This window comes from Danio rerio, chromosome 3 (assembly GCF_052040795.2).
Source record: "Danio rerio strain M-AB ecotype USA chromosome 3, GRCz13ab, whole genome shotgun sequence".
NCBI lineage: Eukaryota > Metazoa > Chordata > Actinopteri > Cypriniformes > Danionidae > Danio > Danio rerio.
In genome coordinates this window covers 61,499,960-61,525,411 of record NC_141023.1, presented here as the reverse complement: position 1 = coordinate 61,525,411, position 25,452 = coordinate 61,499,960, and the positions used below count along the sequence as shown (strand labels likewise).

General features: G+C 42.8%; 1 protein-coding gene and 1 long non-coding RNA gene across 3 annotated transcripts in view; both read left to right on the top strand.

Moving 5' to 3' along the window:
• LOC101885757 (5-hydroxytryptamine receptor 3A) overlaps window positions 1-25,230 on the top strand; it is a 36,660-nt gene extending 11,430 nt beyond the window's left edge. For both annotated transcript variants that reach the window (XR_015481365.1, XM_087245300.1), the window contains 3 exons: window positions 20,525-20,735; window positions 21,548-21,718; window positions 24,467-25,230. Coding sequence is in view for 1 of the 2 variants with exons in the window: in XM_087245300.1 (XP_087101426.1) it covers window positions 20,525-20,735; window positions 21,548-21,718; window positions 24,467-24,765 (681 nt within the window). In the remaining variant the exon portion in view is untranslated. The remainder of the gene's footprint in view (window positions 1-20,524; window positions 20,736-21,547; window positions 21,719-24,466) is intronic.
• On the top strand, window positions 269-11,957 carry LOC141381320 (uncharacterized). The gene is made up of 2 exons (XR_015481405.2): window positions 269-526; window positions 4,345-11,957. It is a non-coding gene; the product is annotated as an uncharacterized LOC141381320 (long non-coding RNA).
• Window positions 25,231-25,452: the final 222 nt, after the last annotated feature.

Below are 25,452 nucleotides of genomic sequence, written 5' to 3'. Positions count from 1 at the left end.
AAACCCCCATGTTTGGTACCGATGGGTTTCTGCTGACATTTTACAGCACATGATGCATAGAGAAAAATCATAACTAGCATTGCCTTATTCTTTAATCCCCTGTATTAAATGCCTGTCCGCATGCTTTGGGCGGACACTCAAATTTGCATACGAGGGACCTTGAGACAAAGAAAGGGTTCGCGCGCAAACTTTCCCCAGAAATCATTGGTCTTAATGCTGTACGGGTCGTCACGTGACCCGCAGGTATAACTCATTCTGCCCTCCCAAACATCTGGGCAGAAAGAGAACGTCCCAAAAAGGAACATCATTGACGGTGGTCCCTTTAAGGGCCACACGGCTCTTCACAGCCGCATGGACTTTCCCGCCACGTTTTCTTTATTTTCCGGCAAAGTAAATTCAGTTTAAAGTTTGCGATCGTGTTCGTCCGAACCGCATTACAAACTCCACGCATCAAAGGACATCAAGAGTAGTTTCATCACGACGGAAGAGAGACGCATAAGAGAGACCGCCAGACATGAAAGACCAGGTGATTTTAGTTATGCGATTAAGCTGTGCCCCTGTTATCAAAAAGGTGTTTTTTATAACCTTGGTGGTCCGTAATGGTGCGTGTGGAACTGAAAGTTTTGTCACTCTTTAATCTGAAATCTATATCCTCTAGCTTTACTATTTCTCTTTGCTGTTACACGTTCTTTAGACCCGATATCTCCACGTGGTTTACCTTTGTTTTGTGTTTAATGTATGTTTGTGCGTTTGTTTGTTCGTCACGTCTGACTAGTCAATAAATTCCATTATAATCAAATGAATTGTATTGTTTGCCTCACGAGAAAATGTCACTGAAATACAGATTCCCCTGCCTAGCTATTATAAGTTGTTTAAAACTTTTGAATGATTAATCTACTTCACAAGAAGTAGCAATTAAATTCCCTTTTTCTAAATGAATAGGTTACAGTGTCCGCTCGGAAGAGCGGCGGCTCTGCTTGTGTTCGTTTGGTCAAATTGACAATAAATTGATCCGGAATATTAATGATTAACAATAATTCGTTATTGTTGATAATTAATATTCATAATCTGGGAATCCGCTCGGTCGCGCGAGCATGATCATTTACAATCATGTGTTGGTTTGACCAAGCTGACTGAAGCTTAAGCCGGAATATTAATAATTAAGAATAAACCGTTATTGTTGATTATTAATATTCATAAAATGAGCTAATTTCATGCTACATATATTGGTGGAGAATGCAGGCAGAGTTTCAAACATTTTCTCTGAAACAAACTTTTCAATTCATGGTGATTTATTAAGCGCGATATAGAAAAAAGGACCGCGAGAAGCATTTCCTTTCCTTCAAAACTGGAAGGACGAAAAGCCTCCTTCAGCCATTCTGTTCACTAAACACAGCAGAGAGCTGCCCGTGTAGAGTGTAACAATTTAAACTGCAGTTCATATATATTTTAAATCGATTTTGCTGAGACGCACGTTCTGCAAATCATTTAAATATATTAGTGTGCCTGTCGGAGGAAAAGACACCTCTCTCAGCGCTTGTAAGACAGTTTGGAAACCCCAAACCTGTCCGTTTAAAAGGCCTTTATAGCTAGAAAACCTCTAGACTATTTCTCCCGTGGTTTCAAACTGTTAGATTAGCTGCCTAACGTTTAACCTCTTTGCTTCGCCGCCGTGCGAAATTAATTTCAGAACTGCTGGACGGTTCTAAATTAATGTATTTCGGGAGCTGCAAGCTTGCCTGTTAACCGCTTTCTGACGAAAGGAATTCTCAGAACCATAAGCGTGTTTTTAAATGGTACCAAAATCTGATATGGATGTGAATTCCCATATTTCAGTTATGTTCGTCCGGACCAAATCTGTGTACAAACGTGCACCGCCTCGAGAGACGTCTCGCATTTTATGTTTGTTTGTCTAATTGTAATGGTCGAATATTATTATCAATGTTACGGCAACATGATATATAATGACCGCTTGTGCGAATCTTAGTGGTTCGCGCTTTGCCTTCGTGAAGTCAGCCGCATACCAAGTTATGAATGAGAACTCCTCCCATTCATAAATCGGCTCTTCGAGCGCTCATTGGCTCCTCGTCCACGTAACTCGTGCGCGCGCACGCACGCATGCGTGAATGACGTAGTCACCACCCCAAAGCATAAGATCCGCCTTTCAGGAGGCAGAGTTGGCGACGCGGTTTACTTCACAGGGCAAAACCACTCGCTAGCTTCTAACGACTAGCATTAAGTAAACTAACCCTTCGCGTCTTAATATTACCAAACTGTTAGCACAAGGCTAACCGGATGCGAAGCGTAACAACTTGCTAGCGGCTAACGCCAGCTAATGCTTAAGCAAACCAACCCTTCACATTTTGTAACATTAACAAACTTTAGCACAAGGCTAACCGAATGTGAAGTGCAACTCTGAAACATCTCCCCCTGTCTCCTTCTGCTCTTCTCACATCAGTTCCGCCCACCATTGTGTCTCAAGTGGTCTGAAATGGTCAAACAGTTATCCAAACAATAGTTTAGTTACCTGAGTATAGATTATTGGTCTGTTTTTATTTCTTTTGGTATTATGAATTATTTTGTTACTTTCAATTTTTTTTATTAATTTTCTGCCTTCTGTCTTTTTCATTTTAATACCGTTGTCCAGTTTATTTTGTTATTACTTGATTTTTAATCAAGTTCCCAATAATCTATTCTACACTTAGGTCATGTTTAATTTTAATTTTGTTGGTTTTGCTATTTGGGGAATAGCCTTTAATCTCTCTATTATTATCATTAATAGGCATAATTTTTCTTCCCTTTGATATCATTCCATCTTTTCCTCATGCCTTATTCATTCCCTCACCTCTTAGGTTATAGGGAAAGTATAACTATATTAGGGCAAGTATTAGTCTGAAGCTAAATTCAGCTAAATTCATTCATTCCCACATCTGATCAAAACATGTTGGGCTAACCCATTAATGTTTGTAGATGCCCCTGAATACTAAGGCACTCTTTCTACTTTTCTAAGCCGTCCTGTACTGCTTTTACCTATAGGGGATTATTATGATTATTCTTTTAGATTCTTTCATGCCGATTTAATTTTCCTTTAGCCTCCCTCCATCACATGGTGATAACCTTCTCTATCCATCAGATACTACAGCATACTAAGATTCCTACTCCAACTGGCTCGCCCAGAATAGTAGATTCATAGTACTGCCCGTATCCGGACCGGAGTCCTCTGTGCTTGTGTGGTTAAGCGTACAGGTTATTCAGGTTGCAGATCAAAAGATTGGGTTCATCTGTCTGACATAACTGACCCCTGCTGAAGGATGCGTTAGATACCTTGGTGTTTTGTCTCTCCGGCTTGTGTGGATCACAGTGGCATCAGCAATCGTACTCCAAGAAGCACCATCCGTGTCAACTGGCATATGATCAATCTTGGTTAATTACCCTGTCATGATTCCACACACGTGCCCGCCTGAGTGAGATTGGCCACCTCATTCTACAGGCCTAGAGCGGCACCGGAATCATCAGGCAAAACCCAATTTTGAATCATGCCAGGCGGTCAGTGACTTTCTTGAGTGCTACGTATTGTGCTAAAAGCCTATGCTGTGTGAGTTCACAACCGAGTTACATTATAGGCAAGTGATCTGATAGCGACTGCAGTAGGAGTTGGGGAAAGTCTAGTCAGATAGCACGCTCTTGCGACCTTCATCTGATTGCCTTTCACTCATCCACCAAGTGTAAATAGCATGTAAAACCTAGTCTAAACCTAGCCCACTACAGGACTATAAAACAAACATTTTAGACATGCCCATAGGTTTTGCTATTCTCTCTCTCTCCCTCGTTTCTCATCCTTGTCTGTCTTTCAGTTTTATTTTTATTCATATTTACTGATATCCATATTAGTATTTTCTTTCATTTTACTTTCCCTGTACACTCGTTCATCCGAGCGAGGTGCCTTTTTGTCTAACTTATCGTTAGTATTGTTCATTTTTGTTCTTGGGTTACTGTTATTTTTATTTACTTAATTATTTTTAGTTACTTTGACCTGCTCAGAGACCACGCCATTGAGAACCACCAGGGTGATTTAAATAATTGATTGATAATTTGCACAGCCTGGCGCATGACTAAAAGCCTTGAGGCCAGTACGTAGATATCAACTGTTATCTAGCCACCCAAATTCGACATCTGAATTGTCCGGCCCCCAGTGGATCCTTAGAAGGACCAACGTCTAGCCGGCACATACCCCCTAGCTGACAACCCTGTCAGACTAATAATATAGCACAATGCTAACATCCACTCGATTTGGCCATGTGGGTCTCTCTCTCTCTCCCTTGTGATCTCTGTCTCACCCAACAGACCAGCATGTCAAGTGCGCCCAGCCCGCTTCTCACTGGGACCAACTGGAGGCCTGGTTAAGTGCTTAACCCACAACCTCCTGCCCAACGACGCCATGGAGCTGCAGCGGCCAAGCAGAGAACAGCTGGACGTCTGCATTAATCCGCTGAGGGCGAACGACCTAGCCCGGAGCCATGACAGCCAAGCCCAGACTCAACTCTCCAGGGCCCTGACACACCTCACCCTTGCACCGGCCAGGCCCATAGGAAAGGGTCTCAACCAGCTGGAGCATCGAGCCCAGGACGCCTGCAAGACGACGAGGGAAAAGGACGCCGAACTTCTGGAGCAAATGGACGGACTACACGCGCCCCGATGGAGCTACAAGCGGACAACGCACACAAGGAGCGACGAGAGGAGAAAGCCAAAGATGAACTGAGTGTAAAGCTACAAGCTGAAACACTATTGTAAAGAGCAGTACTAAAGACAGTGAAGCTCGGGTCAAAGCCTCTAAAGTCAACGGCTGAGGGCCCGAGCAAAAATTCCAACACGGAACCCAACAAAGAGACTTTTAAGCATGAACCTACCAGAGTTCACCCAGAACTGTCACATTTCTACAACCCATGTGACTATCCGAAAGGGGAAGTGCCGCAGTCAGCCCAAAGGCCAAGACTGGATAGACCAGCAGAGGGGGGTGAATCCAACTCATACCGCCCCGCCAGCCAGCATTCCAGCAACGCCCATCAGCAACACAGGGCCAGAACTCCCTCCAAAGGGATCCCCCACGACAGACACCATCTGTCAGCCAAAGACTTGAACCAGCTGGCCAGGGAAATGCCAACTTTCACCCCAAACCCTGCTGGAGGCGACGACACGCACTCCTAATTTTAAGACATTGACTTTTACACTTTTACACAGAGGCCAAGTGCAACTCTCTGTGACAAACTGTATCTGCTAAGAATTACTTCGAGCCGTGAGGCAAGAAGTTTCCTGAATCAACAGCGCCGTGCCATCAAAGCAGATTACGAGCCGATGCAAGAGCTCTTACTAGAGTGTTTTACCTGACCCCGTGTCAGAGTAAGGACTGATTGTCGCCATGGGTCTCAGAACAGCCAAGAGACCTCACAAGCATACTGCAGTCGACTACACCAACCCTACTTCGAGACAGGAAATGAGCCACGGACGGAGGAGGAGTTCACCTTCCAGATCCTCTCTCTCTCAAAAGCCTGCTTTCTGTGGTGAGTCCGCACACGGGCAATGCCCTGCCCCCACGCCCTGACCACCCAACAGCGGCAGAGTTTAGCTCATAAAATCTGTTCAAAACAAAGACTGCTTTGAAAGACTATCAAACACCTACGAGCTACCCTGTCTCAGAATCTCATCCTGAGCTGACTTTAAAAGGCACGTTACTGTTTCCCAGCCGCAAGACTTCCAAACAGTGAGTTAAAGCCTTTCTCCACCAGCAGAGGACAGCACCACCAGGAAGGCGCATGTCCCAACACCAGACAGGATGCTCAGAGACACACTGGGACAAACCACTCACCACAAGCAGCCCAAAAGGAGCCTAACAGCAACCAAAGAATGAACAACCTGCAGTAGCTAGGAGCTCAAGCAACCAGCATCCAGCTAGTTACACGCCAGAGAAAGCCAAAGGTGAAAACCTGACACCAAACAACGGCACAGTGGCGTCATGAGCAGCAGAACTGCTAAAAAGCTTGAAGGGGCCCTACAGGAAGTCAAGCCAGACTCCTTATGACTAGAGGGGGGTCCAAAACCATTTACCCCCCTGAACACCTGCTTTCTGCTCCATCCCCGCAGAGTACTGCGAGTCCAACACAAGCTAAAGACTGCAGCATCACGCTGCCCCCAAGAAGCAGCCAGTGCCACCATGCTTGAAACCTCAGGTACCAGGAAACACTGGTCTGGTTGTCTGTTTACCTCCCGAGCCACAGCTCACCAACCAGCCACACCTGCCTACAAACAACTGCTCAGGCCCCTGCACTTCAACTCTTGGGGAACCTGAACAAAATGGCGTGGCAACAACGCGCTACTTGGCTGTAACCGTGGAGATGAAAGAAAGATGAAAAATGCGCGTCAGCACGGGAGCAGACCTCACATTAATGTCCTCTCTCCTGTTTGAGTAACTCAAAGCAAGAGCTCAGAGACTAAAACGAACACTTAAATGCCAACCAGGCAGGCTGATGGTGCAAATCATACAGCAAAACTGAGGTTCAACTCGCATACATCGCTCCCATTCAAGTAAATACTGTCCCCATGACTGCAGTGCACCCCGTGTACCCGTCGCCAATGGGCACATACCTGCTGCTGAATGGTAAAGATCCGCTGGATATGTTTGAACCTCTTTCGAACTTTGAACCCCTTTAAAATCTGGGCCCAAGTGCGAGAACTCTCTCACAGCCGTCAGGTCAATCCCAACAGACTGTCAGGTCACCGAGGTCGCGGGAAACTGCTGGAATCCGCGAGAACCCGAACTCAACAACATAGACGGGGTCAAGGTCGCTACTCTGCAGCCTTCAAACCAGCTAGCAACCCCAACGCTTGCTGCCCCAGGCCTCAAAGGGCTTAATGTTGAATAACCGGACTGTGAATGACACTGTACTTGCAGTGTGAGCAGACAACCCAGCAGCCATCAGCCTCGCACCGTGCGACACTCCGCCTGAACACACCCCCAGACCTGTGTTTAACTAACAAGCATACACACTACTGTCCAAATGCTGAACTCTCACACATGACAAGTGCCAACAGCATTTGCACATTGAACTTGAATCGGAACGGCGGATGGTTGACCCATCCCGTCCTAACTCTCACGGCCCCGCCGCACAACGTTACATCAGAGCTAATAGCCCGATACATCTACAGGCATATATACAGACACCTTTAACGACTGGTGATAGGCACCCACACTTCTCACAGCCAACAACAATGGCTGTCACCCTCAAAAGCCCCACTCAGGCCAGACCATGCCAGAGGTCTGCTCCGTCATCAGCAAACAAGACTCTGTGGTGCCAGCCTATACAAACAGGTGCTCTATATGGCTCTCCATACGAAAGGCCGAACTCTAAACCATACATTGGGTTTTTCTTCCAACCAACAACAGAAGGCATAAAACTGGGCCTCAACCTGGAAGCCATACACTAAATTGAACTGTCCTCATGAACAGTATATGTCTTGTGTAATAGCTGCGTGGCAACTGACATAAAAATCCCCAAAGACTACCTACTGGGATGATTGGTCAGCTACGAGTTCCATGACTTTGAACTCTTGGGCCAATTAGTGGCCTCACCCTACATGCAACGACACCAGAGGGGAGCTTAGAAAACACAGACTATACTGTTCCATTCCAGCTCGCCACCCTCACGTCTGTCTTACCAGTAAACAAAGACCCGGTAGGCAGAAGTGAGCTCACAGAGGACTAACTCTTTGCCGTGTGCCCAGCCACTCGTCACCCAATCACTAACATGGATGAAGACAGGGCACTTTCCTCAACAGAACAGACATGCTGAGGCCACGCAGGATGATGTCAACCGACCAACGTCAGCACATCCTGTATAACTACCACGGTGCCCTCACTAAAGACTCTTTAGACTGCAAGTCCCACTGACCTTCACATGGAAATATCCAACTCCATGCTGGAAAAAGGACATCGGGCTACGCAACAAAACCTGCTCGGCACCCATCTGGCCCGTCCTCAAGCCCAGGGTCGAAGGGTGCCTGACCATAGAAAGCTAAATCAGCAAATGCCATTGTCACGAGGGCCAACGACACCACTGGAACAGGAAGTGCCCAGAATTCAAGGACCAACCATCTCCTCAAAGCTTGATGTGGTCCCTGCCTTCGGGACAATACCTGTGCATCCAAATGACCAGCATAAGCTAGCTTTCACCTTGAACAACAGACACTAAACGATCATGAGGTGCCCCGTCGGCTAGGCCAACTCACCAGCCGAAAGCAACACCCTCCTGAACAAAGCATATCCCGATGCTTATGTTAGAGGCAACCTCATCTACATTGATGACATCCTTAATGAAAGTACCACCGTGTCTGGCCACTCAAAGGAAATAGACCATGGCCTACAACATTTGACTTTGGCTAGCGCAAAAGACTACCGCCTAGCAAGGTCTCCGAACTGAGCAGCTCCCTAAGTGGGTGCAACTACTCCAGAGACACATTATTAAGAACTTTTCAAAGACTTCTAGACCCGTGACCACCCTGTTCAAAAAGGGCTGTCCTTCTGTTTGACGGAAGGTCAACAGCTGGCCACGACTGAATTGAGACAATGTCTGGGCATATGCAAGTAAGACACTCCTTGCGCCAGAAGGCAAATACTAAGACTGTGTAATAACATCTCTCTGCACGGTGGGTGCCATTTCAACAGCTATTCTCCAACTTCTTTGGAGCACAAAAACCATCATAGACACCTGCCACCAACCTGTCATGTTACTGAACAGTCAGCACATCCGGGATGGCATAACACTAACGCCAGTACGGCCATGCGGCCGATGGCCCCCTAGGGCCACTGTATTGACACTTGTTACACCTTAAGCCACAAATCCACGCTGGGTAACAGCATAGCTGTTTACCAAGACTGTACAACTGACAGACAATTTGCAACGCTGTAGAGGAGGAACCCCAGCTACCTCTGCCAACCTGTCATTCAAGTACTCCCAAGTACTGGGATGAGAATGCGTGCCAAGGTATGCCCACAACCTGTGTCGATGGATGCTCCCACAACCACCGCAGTATGCAGAAATGGCAGCCACCATCGTAACCCTTCAAAGCACAGCAGCCCATGACATCAGAGTGCACTTAGCTGCAGACTACAACTTGCTAGACTCTGTTTCACGTTCCACCTCCCAGGGGGGAAACAAAAGGCTTCAGAACTGCCCACCACAAGCCTGTGAAATGTCAACACTTTTTCTTCTTCCCAAGTAGGCGACCACAACACTGACAACCACATCATGGTCGTCTACAGAAGAAAATAAGAACAGTTCAAACTTTCAGGCACTGACAAGGACCTAAATGACTGGACCGATGCCCTTACCAAGAAGGTGCATCACACGGTGAACTATGGTCACCACCCAACCAAAACCCCGAGATCTGGCAGCTGTAACCGGCAGCCAACAACCCTGCCTAGCCTAGCTGCCACATCCAATCTCACCAGCCCGACAAATGTCGCAAACGACATTGCGACCACGTAGGCATCTGACTCCTCAAGTCAGACCAGTTTTATTTTTTACTTTTACTTTGTCTCTTGTTAGTTTTCCACCACTCACCCCACCTACCACCCGATCCTTCTGTCTGACCTCAGCTTCAACACAGATGTCACTCAACACCTCCTGCATCTTAAAAAACAGGTGCGTGTAAATCCTTTTTGGGTTGTCCCTGAAGACCCCACGACACCACAGTTCGTGCTGCCTCAGAGCCAGAGGGGGGTAATGCTAATGTACTGACCCTGCACACAGCAAAACATGCCCAGGGCGCTGATTCACCGAGCACCACAGCAACAGAGAAACCATCCTCTCATGATCAGACACCCAGATGGATCGGGCGGGACACTTCCATGGGCTCACAAGGAGCAACAATTTTTTTTTTTGTGTGTTTTTCTCTCCTTCGCTATCTCTTCCCTTGGAACACATATGCCAGTACACCAAATGGGTAGAGTGTCTCTCAGCACCGACGACACAGCCCAGACCATGGCATATCTTCTGATGATGTAAACAACTTGGACAGAGGCACCCACCCTGCACTACCAACACCACACAGGAAGGGCAAAGACTCCTGGTTGTATACGCTCAGCTGCATAGCAGCCAACCCTCAAACCTACGTATCACAACCAGAGTAACAAACACTGGGCCACAAGCCAGGAAAGGGGGTAGAGACCCTGCAACCGGTGTCACAGTGGAATGCCAAGCCAAGCACAGTCATCACAGACACCACCTACTCTCTCCCCTGTTCCCTCTCTCTCTCTCTCTCTCTCTCTCTCTCTTTCTCCCTTTTCTACACAGGATACAGCCACGATCCTGCACCTCAGTCTCACCAGAAGACCACTGCAACCTCACAACTATCCTTCTCTATCACTCATCTCTGGAAAACTGCGGAACAACTACCACTCCGTGCCTCCCGACAACAGGGAAGCACACATTAACAAGGGCCTCGCCATTCAATAAGATGCAAACACCAGTGGACAAGTGCACCCCTGACCTCCCCCTCAAAGCTTTCCTGCTTGAAACCAGGAAAGGGGGGGAAAGAGCATGAAGAAGCTAAGTCAAAACTGCTTGAGGCAAAGCCACGACTCGTCGACCCAGCAACGGAGGTCGAAGGAAACTCACCTCCAACCCACCCTGTACGTCAAGTTAGATTTCAACCAACAAGGTTTTCTCCGAACCTTCTTCGTTGCAAAGGGGGGATATATGTAGCGTACAGTCCACAGATTAAATTTCTTATTGATTTTATCACGGTCTGGCTTTGGTCAGAAGGTTTTACGACTCCTGGCTCCAAGAAGTCTGGATTTTCGTGACAGCTTAAGTTGTTCAGGGGAACTGGAAAGATAAGCAGGAAAGCTTCAAAGACATTCCTGCCCAAATACGCTCACACACGCACACACACACCCACGAGGCTGTTCCGACAGAAAGAAAATGAACTCATCAAATCCAGAACCAGCACAAAACCAATGTGTTATGTTTTGTAAACTTTGTATCTAATTTCTGACTTTTCTTACCTGTGTAACCTCTCTTATAACCTGTATGCATGTTCCATTTAGGCCTTTGTAAAGCATAAATATTGTAAGGATATGAAAAATTATGTCGATGTACTTTTAAAACCCCCATGTTTGGTACCGATGGGTTTCTGCTGACATTTTACAGCACATGATGCATAGAGAAAAATCATAACTAGCATTGCCTTATTCTTTAATCCCCTGTATTAAATGCCTGTCCGCATGCTTTGGGCGGACACTCAAATTTGCATACGAGGGACCTTGAGACAAAGAAAGGGTTCGCGCGCAAACTTTCCCCAGAAATCATTGGTCTTAATGCTGTACGGGTCGTCACGTGACCCGCAGGTATAACTCATTCTGCCCTCCCAAACATCTGGGCAGAAAGAGAACGTCCCAAAAAGGAACATCATTGACGGTGGTCCCTTTAAGGGCCACACGGCTCTTCACAGCCGCATGGACTTTCCCGCCACGTTTTCTTTATTTTCCGGCAAAGTAAATTCAGTTTAAAGTTTGCGATCGTGTTCGTCCGAACCGCATTACAAACTCCACGCATCAAAGGACATCAAGAGTAGTTTCATCACGACGGAAGAGAGACGCATAAGAGAGACCGCCAGACATGAAAGACCAGGTGATTTTAGTTATGCGATTAAGCTGTGCCCCTGTTATCAAAAAGGTGTTTTTTATAACCTTGGTGGTCCGTAATGGTGCGTGTGGAACTGAAAGTTTTGTCACTCTTTAATCTGAAATCTATATCCTCTAGCTTTACTATTTCTCTTTGCTGTTACACGTTCTTTAGACCCGATATCTCCACGTGGTTTACCTTTGTTTTGTGTTTAATGTATGTTTGTGCGTTTGTTTGTTCGTCACGTCTGACTAGTCAATAAATTCCATTATAATCAAATGAATTGTATTGTTTGCCTCACGAGAAAATGTCACTGAAATACAGATTCCCCTGCCTAGCTATTATAAGTTGTTTAAAACTTTTGAATGATTAATCTACTTCACAAGAAGTAGCAATTAAATTCCCTTTTTCTAAATGAATAGGTTACAGTGTCCGCTCGGAAGAGCGGCGGCTCTGCTTGTGTTCGTTTGGTCAAATTGACAATAAATTGATCCGGAATATTAATGATTAACAATAATTCGTTATTGTTGATAATTAATATTCATAATCTGGGAATCCGCTCGGTCGCGCGAGCATGATCATTTACAATCATGTGTTGGTTTGACCAAGCTGACTGAAGCTTAAGCCGGAATATTAATAATTAAGAATAAACCGTTATTGTTGATTATTAATATTCATAAAATGAGCTAATTTCATGCTACAATTAGAATAAATACAAAAATGAAAAACATCAAATAAATACAATTTTATTCTAAATAAAATATTGTAATTCACAGAAATTGAATTAAGTAATCAACCCTCAGTACTCTTTTTTACACTGCATGAATTAAATATATAAAGTGCCACTTCAGAGTTTGTGAAATTCTTGCAGATTTTGTGAAAATGTGAATGTGACGTAAAAGAGAACAAAAAACAACTGGATGCTAGTGCAAATATAAATGTCTATTGAAGACTACAGCTGTAGCTGCACATCCAGGGTGTCTCAATCCCATGCTGTTGTGGTGGTAACGGTTGAATACCGGTATGAAATACCGGTAAGCATACGAGTCCCAGATGACAAAGCAAAAAGACAGAGGAAAACAAACTGGAATGAAAAGCAGTGAACAAAACTAGGAGATCTGATGGAGCTGATACTAGACATAGCTCAATACCTGAAGTTTTTATTCAGTGCTATGGGACTAGAGCCATCTCTGGAAAAAAAAAAAAAACTCTGTGGCAAAAGTTAGCACTGCACTGTGCTCTAGGCTGAAATCTTTATTGCACGGCGCTTGGCGACTGGATCTGTCACTGGAAAACACACAGGGGCTGAAGTCAGCACTCTGATGCACCTACAGCTGAACATTGAGAGATCATGCAAACTCCACATAGAAATGCCAACTGAGCCAGCCAGGACTCAAACCAGCGATATTCTTGCTGTGAGGTGACAGTGCTAACCACTGAGCTACCAAGTTACCCCTGTGGAGTTAAACAAGTTGATTTAAACAAATCAAGGATAAACGGTTGGTGTTAGTGATATGACCTTGATAAACTGCACACTAGTGTTCTCATTTATGCATTTCTTTCTAGCAAAGAGACATCTTTCCTCAGTGGTTGGAGTGATCAATATATCAAAGAAAATACAAAATTGATCAGACAGTGCTACATCCCTAACAACAGTGGATGAAATGTTTAGACCCTTATGGCCTGTTTCCACTTGGTGGTATGGTATGGTACCGCTTTTATGATGGTTTCCATTGTCAAAAGGTGGCAACAAGCGAACTGTACCTTACCACTTTTGGGGTACCACTTGCAAAGGGTACCTAGCACAAGAAAAGGGTACCAAATGCAGACCTAGACGCGAAGCTGAACGCTAATATTTTACAGCAGCGGTGTCCAAACTCGGTCCTGGAGGGCCGGTGTCCTGCAGATTTTAGCTCCAACTTGCCTCAACACACCTGCAAGGATGTTTCTACACTGCAAAAAATGCTTTTCTTATTTAAATTTTTTGTCTTGTTTCAAGTCCAAATATCCAAAAATTATCTAATCAAGAAGCATTTTCTAGACAAGCAAAACATATTGTCTCGTTTCGAGAAATAATAAGCCAATATTAAGTGAGTTTTTCCTTAAAACAAGTAAAATGATCTGCCAATGGGGTAAGCAAAATAATCTTGTTTTTCCTTTTGACTTAATATTAATTTAATTTAATCAAGTAGAGCCGCAATCATTGACTAGAAGTGAGTTTTTGTTAAGTGATTGGATGTTTAAAAGTGCCAATTTAACTGTTTTAGTTACTGTCCCTACAGCAGACGAGTGATAATCTCCCGTAAATTGCGCGTCTCCCTCCCAGTCCTCAAATAAGGCCCCGTTTACACAAGTGCATTTCAGTTTTAAAACGGCGTTTTAGAATGAAAATGATCCGCATCCACACTACCGTTTCACCCAACGTTTCTGAACAACTGTCCGTCCACACCCAAACGCTGAAAACGCAGATCACGTGACCACGCACACACTCTCTCTGGGATACGCTGCAGCCTATCTACCCAGATGAGAGCTGTGCTAGTCGGAGTGTTCATCAAGGATCTCCCGCTGGATCTAATCTCACTATATTTATTAAACGTGATATTTCATTCATCTTGTTGTCTATATCTAACAACATATTCCCCAACTTTGGTCAATGGAATCTATTACTTGTTCTCAGGTACATGTTTTGGCTAAGCACAATGATAAGTTAATAATTAATGTAACCATGTAGCCTACATTCTGTATATTGACTGATCGCTTGCCTTTATTTCCTATAATTCGTATTTTCACTGAAATTGAAGGAGACAGTTGTAGGCTCCGTCTTGTTTTAAATATCCACACAGTGAAGATGACGCTCATATATACAGCACAACGCCTCAACATTTCTGCTGTCTGTTAAGTTGTTATCAAAATTCAGAAATAGGCAGTTCCTTAAATCATGTTTTCATTTTATTGTTCAGAAAGTGAAACAACATAGCCTCTCCGCTGTCGCCACTGCCTCGCATGGTTCAGGATTGGTAGAGCTACGCATCGATGAATTTGCTCTTCAGTGTTTGAACTCTCAGTAATGATTAAATCACACTGAACTGAGCTAAACTGAACTGAACTGAACTTAAACACTAAAACCTGAACCACACTGTTCCAGTTACTATGACCATTTATGTAAAGCTGCTTTGACACAATCTACATTGAAAAAGCGCTATACAAATAAAGCTGAATTGAATTGAATAGCCAGGGTGATGTGAATGAAGTTATAAAGTACACTGTTCCCTTTGAAGATTTACCCGTGTCCTCGGTAGTCTGTTTTCCCTATCAAACTGAGGAAGGGGAGACTGCAGCCTTGATCAAACTTGCGATGTCTGAACTTACAAGGAGAGGATGCAGGACTGAACTGTAATGTTAGGCTACTTAATATTGAGGAAAAGCCCCAATCAGATAGGCGAATGTCTGCAGCCCCGCCTCTGTTTTCAGATGTCTCCGTTTTCCCTCATCCACACTGAGACAGAGCAGCAGCATTTTAGGATGGAAACAGCCTCTTCAGCATTTCCAAAACGCTCCGTTTTTCGGCGCTCAAAAACTCTGGCATAGTATGGACGGATGGCATAACCGTAGCAAAACTTATGCATTTTCAAACTTAAACGCATTAGTGTAAACGGGGCCTTAGTCGCAGACCCTTCTCACCTCTCCCCACTGGATCCCTCATCGCTCTTCAGACAAGTCACGCGCACTCAACCAACCCCCACCCCCGCTTTTCAGATGTTCCATCTAGCATAACTCCCGCATCCTCCCGCAAATTGGGACACTCTCGCCGGGGAATGACTATTCTCAACTTGGGATGTCTTCTACAGTAGTCTCAGATCTACATTTCATCGGCACCAGATTTGAATGATTTGCTACACGACTTGTAAAAGCCTTAGACTTTCATATAAAAAACAGACATCAGCCTAGAAAAAGCTACAGGCACAGCTTGTTTTGTTCACATTTGACAAAGATGCTAATATCAAAAGCCCTTTTCACACAGTGATACCGGTAAATATATGGAAAATTTCCGGAATGACTTTACCGGTAAATTCAAAAAGAGCTGTTCACACAGGCGAGGACGTTACGGAATTTTTCCGGAAAAAAGCATTCACACATCCACTCCAAAATACCGGTAAATTCTGACATCATTAACCAGAAATGACCTCTAAACGGCTGCGCTTGTGTTTGTAAACATTTGACTACATCACAAACTCTGTGGATGGATCAGTATTGTGAACAACTCCGATGAAAACATATAGAGAAACACTTTCGCATGTCGAGATGTACAAGATATGTGTGTGTGCCCATGGGCTGTTTCATAGACACAACCAAAGCTTGAAGGTAAACAAACAACAGCTTATCATAAGCATCTTATCGATAATTAATTACATGGTTGGCATTAAGATGAATATCTAAACATTATCTGACTAACTTCTAGCAGCTAAATGTGTTTGGAAAAATATTCGAAGGCTTTTATTCTCATAAACCGCGCGGACGTAAATGCGTCTGACTGTTCTGATTGGCTAAAGCAGACGTCTCACGTCAGCACGTTCTAGACGTGCACGCGCTCTTTCCAGCAATCTTCCTTCTGCATTCACATTCCGGCAAATTACCAGTAATGTTACAACTTCTCTTTCCGGAAAATAGCCAGAACGAAATTGTCGGAAATTGCCGGTAATTTTCCGGAAAGGTGTGTATGTGTGAAAGGGGCTAAAGTGTGCACCCGACACATATCACTAAAAGCTAATGTATTCACCAGCTAAAGACAGCTCAAGGGCCTTGGCACTGTGGAAGAGGCCAGAGGGTGCTCACAGGTGGAGGGTCAGGTGGGTGCAGAGGTTGTTGTGGAGCTCACCACTTTTTAGCTGTTATCTAGAGCTGGAGCAATGGAGTGTGAGAGTTTATTTCCAAGCAAGTTCCTCCATTTTCTGTGAGAAACTCAAAGAGGGCTATGGAGATATGGATAGTGTGTCTGGTGATAAAGGCTGTGGCTCTGGTTTAATCGGCCGCTGAAATATGTTGACTTGGCTGCTTACCTGGAGATCATCCTTGAGTCTTGAAGCTGTTCTGATACGTCAAAGTCTATCTAATAGGAGCTCATTGTGCAGGGTATGAGCAGTGTCTATTGTGTCCATGAGCAGTGGTTTTTGTGACTGCATGGTTTTATTGATGTCTTTATGAAATGTGTCAGCTATATGTCCACTCAGGTGCTGACATGAAGTGCTGTGGTCATTCGGACACTCCTGGTTCATGTCTGTGTCATTTAAGTTGATTTCAGTCAAAGACTTTAGAATCAAAGAGCTTAGAATGACCAAGAGGCGACACTCTAGTGTAATTTGGGAAACAGCCACTAGAGGGCGTGACGGCCATTTTGAAATGTAAACTCCAATAGGACAACAGCGGATTATAAGTCTGTAAAATAAACTATTAAAAGTGCTGATGATTGTGATAATAAGTGTTGTATTGTCGTCTTTCAGGTTGTATCTCAGCTTTAATGCGCTTTTTAAATAGATAAATAAAAAACAAAGCAGTTGCTCGCCATCGCGACAGTAATGAGATCCAATGGACGGCCGATCACTTTTACTCTAAAATGGCGTAATCCAGGGCTGTTGCTGGGCGCTGCTGTTGCAATGGAACATTCTATTTAGTGTCGCCTCTTGGTCATTCGAAGCTCTTTGATAGAATACACAAGACATGTCACTCGTATACTTTTAAATAGGGAAAAGTGTAACTGTCAATATGGTGAATAAAGCCCCACCTTCTAGTGCAGGAGCCAATCAGCGATTGCTATATGGCGAATAAAGCCCGCCTTCTAGTACAGGAGCCAATCGGCGATCGATATAGAATGACAATTCTCCGGGGGAGGGGCTTGGACCAGACGTGAGTTTCTTCAGATTTTGTGTGATACGAACATTTAGAAACGAAACTAAACAGTTGTTGTTTAAATTTATTGGTCATTCGTAAGATGAAATGTAATCAAAAGCTTGGCAAGCAGTTTTGGAGAATTTGATGTTTCCCCATTCAGACAGAATGCCAGAGCATACTGCCTAAGAAACCTTTCAAAGATGGCTGCCAAGTAAATTGATTTGCCTTAAAGGGACTTGGTTAAGTTGCACATAGAGCAGACGGATGATGGAGGGTGAAGTACACTGTATATTGTTCCTTTTCACTTATGCACCAAGTTTGTTTGGATGGAGGCCATCTGATGTAAACAATAGTCTTTGATTCCAGAAGAGAATAAAGTTGTCAATTGAAGCCCTTTAATCTTAGAAAGTTTAACAATCTAAATTGTTAATATATGATTTTGATATAAGCAGTAACTTCAGACACAAAACTAGTATGAAATGTGCACAAAAAATAACATGTGCTTTTAATAATGAGGTACTTTTGATAGAGAAATTTAGTATTTAATAATTTTTTTTTTAAAGTATGTGTCTCAGAGTTTGACCTGTTGCTAAGTTGGAGTTTGGAGGTGAACTCAAATTCTTATAGCCTTAAACTCTCTAGTTGAGAGATTTGGGGGAGCAAGTATAACACATGGGGCTCTATTTTGACGGTCCATGCACAAATCGCAAAACTGAGGGCGCTTTCAGGGCGTGGCAGAATGCATTTTTGCTAATTTAAGGACGGTAAAATCCGCTTTGCGCCGTGGCACATGGTCTAAAAGGGTTGAGTTTATTTTCTTAATGAGTTATAGGTGTGTTTTGAGAATAAATCAATCAGAGTCTCACCTCCCATTAACAGTTAACAGTTTTTTTTAACAGAAAACAGTTAAACAGAACATCTACCGAGAATGAGAGATAAATGATCTACTTTCACTTTTGCTCTCATGGATAGGGAAACCTTTACGCACAGACATCAATTAGCCTATAAATAATTAATTTTGTGTGTTAAGCACAAATATTTGTTTCAAAACTATTTCTAAATTCAGTTCTAATTTCCAGAAAACGAAGAAATGAACAATAATAGCGAAGTGTGGTCAAAAAATTATATCCTAAAACACATGCTGTGCCCCATATGGTCTAAAACCTGCAGGTGGGCAAATCTAAGCTTGTTTTTAATGAAACAAACATAAATATGGATATAATAAATAATACTGCTAATAATAATAATAACATAATACATAAACAAATTGTTATGAATGAACTGAAAAAGCCTCCCGAGATGAAGAAGGCACAAAAGCAGTGGTTTTTCATATTTATGTAGGCTAGAAAATAATATGTTTTGTAATATTTTAATCCTTTATATTTATATCATATATATATATTGTTATTATAGCCTATATATATCCTTAATATTAATTTTTTTTATTATGTAAAGATATTTGCATATTGCTCTATATCTTCCTGTGTGTACTAAGCAGTGTGTAAGCGAGGCACAACTCTGCTGCGCTCGACTTTAGATCGGGTTTGTTTTGGTCTATTGAAAAATCTATTATAGTTTCTCAAAATAGCAACAAGCCAGCGGTCCGCCTCAGAACGCCTTCCTTTTTAGACTAGAACGCCTATGGGGACACATTTGAGCGCTAATGCATTTGCTATTTAAACAGCGTAGCGCAACGCCTCAAAACGACTCTTGTGCCAAGCTGAAACTAGCAAAAGACTATTGCGCCGCGCCTTGCGCCACACTGCGCCGGGTGTATGATAGGGCCCATGTCCTGCTTGTTTGGGCGAGGGGTGCTGCGTAATATATTTGTTAAATAATACAAATTGCTACAAATATTTTAATTGCCATTGTACACGATTCCTATTAAAGTTACTAAATAATAAATTTTTTGTTACTGTTTAGTAACTGAGGTATGGCTTGAGGAAGGAATGCACAGATCTATAATGACAACAATTAAAATACTTTAATGCTAATTTAAGACATAATAAACTGTATTAAAGACTACTCATGAGTGGCCAGCCGTGTTTGCCAAATATTTTGCCTTCATTCACTTTTGTCAGAGACCTTTCACACTTGTTCTGTTTCAAAACTATGAGACAGTTATAAAAGTAAGATTTGGTAACACTCATCCTTCTCTCTAAAACGCAATCTGAAGTTTATAGGGCTGTTTACAACTGGTCGCTTTATGTTTTCTCAAGTTGGATAGCTATATGATTTGGGAAAATGGTTCCATTTACATTTGGCCACACATAAATGTATCTACACCAGACTGATACGATTTTTTCATTTTTTTTTTTCTGTGCAGATACGTGCAAGACATCTTTCCAAACTCAATTTAAAAGAATTTACATTTATGTTTGTATAACCTACTCTCACAAAATCGGTCGATCTGTGCTTCTGAAAACACTGTTGGTTGGGTTTAGGGAAGGGGGAGGGGGGTCAGTCGATTGGTCAGTCAGTCAGTTGATGGCGACCTCTGGTGGATTTATGTCACAACAGCAGGCAAGAATGGCACTCGCGAGAGACATTAGAGATCTGAAAAAGCACATACAGCGGCTTCTGGTGGATTTGTGAAAACAAAAACTAAAAAAAAAAAAAAACGTAGCTCCTGGGATGTATTTGGTGCTTTCAGAAATGTATATAATGGTACATTTTCAGAATAAGCCTGGGTTGACATTAAGACCTGTCCAATGTCAACTGGAATGCTTTCCAGACCCCCTCCTAAAGTGGTTTGAGCGATCAGATTTATATCTGCCTTGAATTCATTTCCAGCCAATGTACACCTGCCCATTGATAAATCAGCTTCTGGTGAGATGCCAGTCTCAGAAAAAAGAGAGAATAATATTTTATCAATTGGATGAACTCATATTGAAGAGAGAATTTAAACTCACATTTGTTTATTAATTAGTGGCGTTGTTAATTGTCACTTGTTTGTACAGGTCTTTCTCTCTATCAACCCATTCGGTGCATTTGTGACCCTGATCCTGCCTAGTGTGCTAATAATGCTGACAGACCTGGGAAGCTTCTCTGTGCCATTTGAAGGAGGAGAACGCAACACTTTTAAGGTCACCTTGGTCCTGAGCTTCACCATGTTCCTCCTCATCCTCAACGATCACCTGCCGAATGGTGGCAACTGTAGTCCTGTCCTCTGTAAGTTAACCAACCAAGATAAATATAGAAAATCATTTTAAATCTGCTTCATTTTAAAATTAAATACTGCAAGTATTGACTTTGGTACCAATCTGTACTGAAATTACTGCACATTTGAAGTATTGGGTGCTAATTTAACATTGGGGAGTCTGTGTCATGTATATCAGTATAGTATAACTTTACATACCACCATAAACTTGAATTGCGGTTGTCAAAAGCACTTTGTTACTAATTGGTACTGAAATTTTAAAAGCGTCCATTAACATTTGAGCGCTGTGGAGTGCGTTCACATGCTAAACAGAAATAGTTGCGATTGGCTGTAAAGATCATCGTCTTACCAATCTTCAACGCTGTTCATCGAGTGCAAACACAGCTGGTTTGTTTATGCGCTGACATATGAGCAATCCGCTGATGGATCAACTGATCGGCGCGGCTTTGAAACTCTCCAGTGTTCATGTATCTGTGTCTGCACTTGGTGCAGCGGTAAAGTGTGGTAAACCAATGACCTTCATGGCCAAAGTCATATATATATTGAGCATGTGAAAACAATGGGCAATCAGCAGTGTTTAAAAACACACTCAACAGCACTTAAATGTTAGAGGGAAATGGATTTTTTCAAAATTTCAGCACTGATTAGTAGCAAAGTCAATATTTTTGACAACCCTACTACATGATTTTGTGTTGTGTAAAGTTATACTATACTGATCTACATGACACACATGTATATCAAAATTCGCTCCTTTAATAAACAAAATAACTAGTCCATGATCATTCACAATAATGTTTATTTTGTGTGTTTTTGTCTTGTGAAGATTATCACTTCACCTTCTGTCTGACGTGTCTGGTGTTGAGTATACTCATATCAATGGTGCTTACACGTCTATCTGTGGACGACAGCATTCTGATCTGTAGACGATCCGCCAAGGTTCATCCATCAGACCAGAACACCAAAACGCAATCCAACAATTTGGATCAGGAGAAAGGTAGGATGACTTTAAACACCTAGGGGAATAAGAGGTTTGCACACTTGGTGTCCTGCAGAGTCTAGCTCATACACATCTGAACCAGCTAATCAAGGTCTTACTAGGTTAAACTTGAATAACGGTGCCCTAACTTGGTCCTGGAGGGTTGGTGCCCTGCTGAGTTTATCACCAACTCCAGTCAGACACAAATGAAGCAGCTAATCGAGTTCTTACTATTCACACTAGAAGCTTTCAGCTTTCCACCTTAACAGAGAGTTGATTATCTGGTAGCTGTTGCAGGACCTGATGCACATGCTGAGTGTGTGCCTGTAAAGAGGATGAGAAAATAAGAATATCATCCAGAAACACAAAGAAAAACTTGTTTACCATCTCTCTCAGCACGTCGTTAATTAGGGCCTAGAAGACAGCTGGGGCATTGGTCTGACCAAAGGGTAGGACAGGATATTTAAAGTGCCCCATAGGGGTATTAAAGACTGTCTTCCACTCATCTCCCTCACAAATGCGTATCAAGTGATAAGAGTTATGGAGGTCTAACTTGGTGATAACTTGGTAAGGGGTACCTGTTCTTCATCTTGATGTCATTTAGCCCCCTTTAGTCAATACGGGGACATAGGGAGCCATCCTTCTTTACAAAGAAGAACCCTGCACCTGCAGGAGATGATGAGGGATGGATGCGACCAGTATTAAGTGATTCCCCAATATACCTGTCCATAGCCTCTCTTTCTGAAGGTGACGTGTCTGGGAGGAGGTCAATGGCACAGTCATTTGGTCAAAGAGGAGAGAGATACCCAGCCCGAGACCGGCTGAAGCCCAGACGAAGATCATGGTATTCAGCCAGGACCTTAGTTAAATTGGCTGTCTCCTCCTGCAACACGGAGCACAAAGAACCAGGAGACAAGGCAGAACCCAAACAAGATGCAAGACAAGACTGACTGTAGTCCAATTAGAATTCCCGGACCAATTAACGTGAGGATTTTGCTGTGCCAGCCAGGGATGCCTAAGGACAACAGGGGAACCAGGTGAATCACCAGGTACAGCTCAATGGCCTCACAGTGATTGCCAGACACAACATGACTTACACAGGGTGTGATGTGTGTAACAGTGGAGATGAGCTGACCAGCTTACGACTAGACAGAAATGGGAGAAGGGAGTGGAATGGCGGGAATACCCCACTGCTTGGCAGTGGCACAGTCTAGGAAATTGCCCTCAGCCCCTGAATCAAGCAAGGCAGAGATGGAGTGAGGGATCCTTCATGTTGGATGGTAATGGGCAACAAGGTGCGAGATCAAGGGGAATTCAGAAATTCAGAAAGGTACTTCATGGCAAAATGCCCTGGTTTACCGCAGTAGAGGCACAAGCAAGATGGTCTCTCTTTTCTTGAGGCATGAGGCACATAAGTACCATCTGCATGGGCGATTCACAGCGATCCAATCTGGCAATCAACAAGGGGTTAATACTAATTATGTACTAATGAGTTCAATGACGAGTGGGGTGAGACAGTGAAGCACATGGCAAGCTGTCAAAACGCCACGTGCACTGAGAAAACAAACACAAATGACCATGACAACAACATGCAGGTGACAGACCATACCAGAAACATTATAAGCAAAAGTGATGCTGCCATTTTGTTTAATCAACCCCACTGTGGCTGCAGGTAAATGACATACTTCACCTTTGATTATAAAGAATCAATATTTCTGGATGTTAATAAATAAAAAAAAAAGTTTCACACAGGCGATTACACAGATCTTTTTCTCTCCATATGCACCAGACACTTTCCTAAAAAAATAAATGAATAAAATAAACTGCCAAACTAACTTAGACTTGCCATAGCATTATATACGAGTGATGGGTCTTTCTTGAACGATTCCGTCATTTTGAATGAATCTTTAGTATGACTTGGGAAATACGAGTAATCTCATGGAGTTATTGGTTTATCCGTGCGTGCGCACATTTGCGCAGGTGGTATCGTTCATTTCAAGTCTTTTGAGTCATTCATCGCAGAAAGGCAGATGCTAGTCATATGCGTTTAGAGCCAATAAAAAGAATTGATCCATTCAACTCTCGAGTCCTCTATAGGGTTTGAGTCATTCGTTCCTCACGGGCCAATCATATGCATTTAAAACCGGATAAAGAATTTATCTGTTCAACTCTCCAGTCCTTTATCGGGTTTGAGTCATTCTGTCACGTGATGAACGAATGACTCAAGAGCCAGAAGACTTGAAAGGTGAACTAATTATCATGGCTCCTATGGACTATGTACATTGGTTAAGATTATAAGTGACTGTCAGTGTAACGTGAACGAACCACTGACATTTGAAGACATGAAGAGGTGAGCTGAGCAAAGAGACAACAATACCGTCATAGACAAAAGAGCAGGTAAACATTTAACTATTATTTTCTCCTTCTTATAGAATTCTTTTTTATGACTTATTTGTCGTGTGATCAACCTTATGGGCTAGTTGTAGATGTCTTTGGAAGCAATTTATAACATTTTTATCATATTTTGGCAACTCGAAATGACTCGAAAACTCGATGAACAAGACTCAAAGATCCGAGTCAGTAAAATGATCCGAACCTCCCATCACTATTATATACAGGTATAATATATTTCTGTTCTCTGGTGATTATAAGTGCATCTTTTATCCTCATTTGTAAGTCATTTTAAATAAACGTGTCTGTAAATGAGCAAATGCAATTGAAGCACTTTTAGATTAGTAAAAAGAACAATGTGGTCTGCTTCAACAGATACTGGTGTGACAACACCGAAGACTGGTGATGTGGCTTCAGAGATCGCAACCCTCCAGGAAACCGTCAACATCTTGGGGAGGATTGATGAAAGAGCAGATCATGTGGAGAAAAAACTGGCATTTGCCAACCGCGTAGACAAATTCGTCTTTGGTTTTTTTATAAGCATTTACATTCTTTATGCGATAACTGTAATCGCTATAACCCAAACTGATATTTGCAAGGTCAATAATCTGGACTTCTGGGATATGTCTAGCAATGCAGATAACAGCTTTGACTACTCCTACACAAATGCCTAGTCCTCTTCAACTGATTGATTGTGTGTGTTTCTGGTGGTGAATATAATCTGATGATATATCTCAAAATGATATGAATCTTGCAAATAGAATTACTGAGTTATTCTCATTTTTAAAGAAAATATATAAACCCCAACTACCATAATGTTTATTTCTCACTGCTCTGCGTATATTCTGCATGCGTTTGTAATTTTAATAATATCAACCAGCCCCATTTTCATAATTACGCAACCATAGTTTATAACCATAGTTTTGTTTAATAAATATTGCTAAAAAAATTTATGTCACAGGTTACTATAAGCGATGCTGTTTGTGGAGTTGTTTAATGATCCCACTGCTGAGATTTTGAGGGATTGAATGTGTTTTATTTCGGTTGATTTAATCTAGGGATTTGACTGTAGTAGTTTTGCATTTCTCTTCAGTGATTATTGTTTATAGCAAAGAAAAATAAACTTAATGAAAAGTCAATGTTGAGTGTCAACCTTTCTACCAGTGTTAAAATAAACATATTTAGAAGTTTGGTTTGGGTCGAAATTGAGCCCGTCTGGGGTCTCAGTGGATCTCTCAAACTGCCATCTCCCTGTATGTGTTTTTACTACTTTTGCTCCTGTTTCCTTAACAAATCTGAAGTCCATAATTTCAAAATTAAAACACACTTCTGGCCCTGGCGAAATTGTCCACCCACAATTT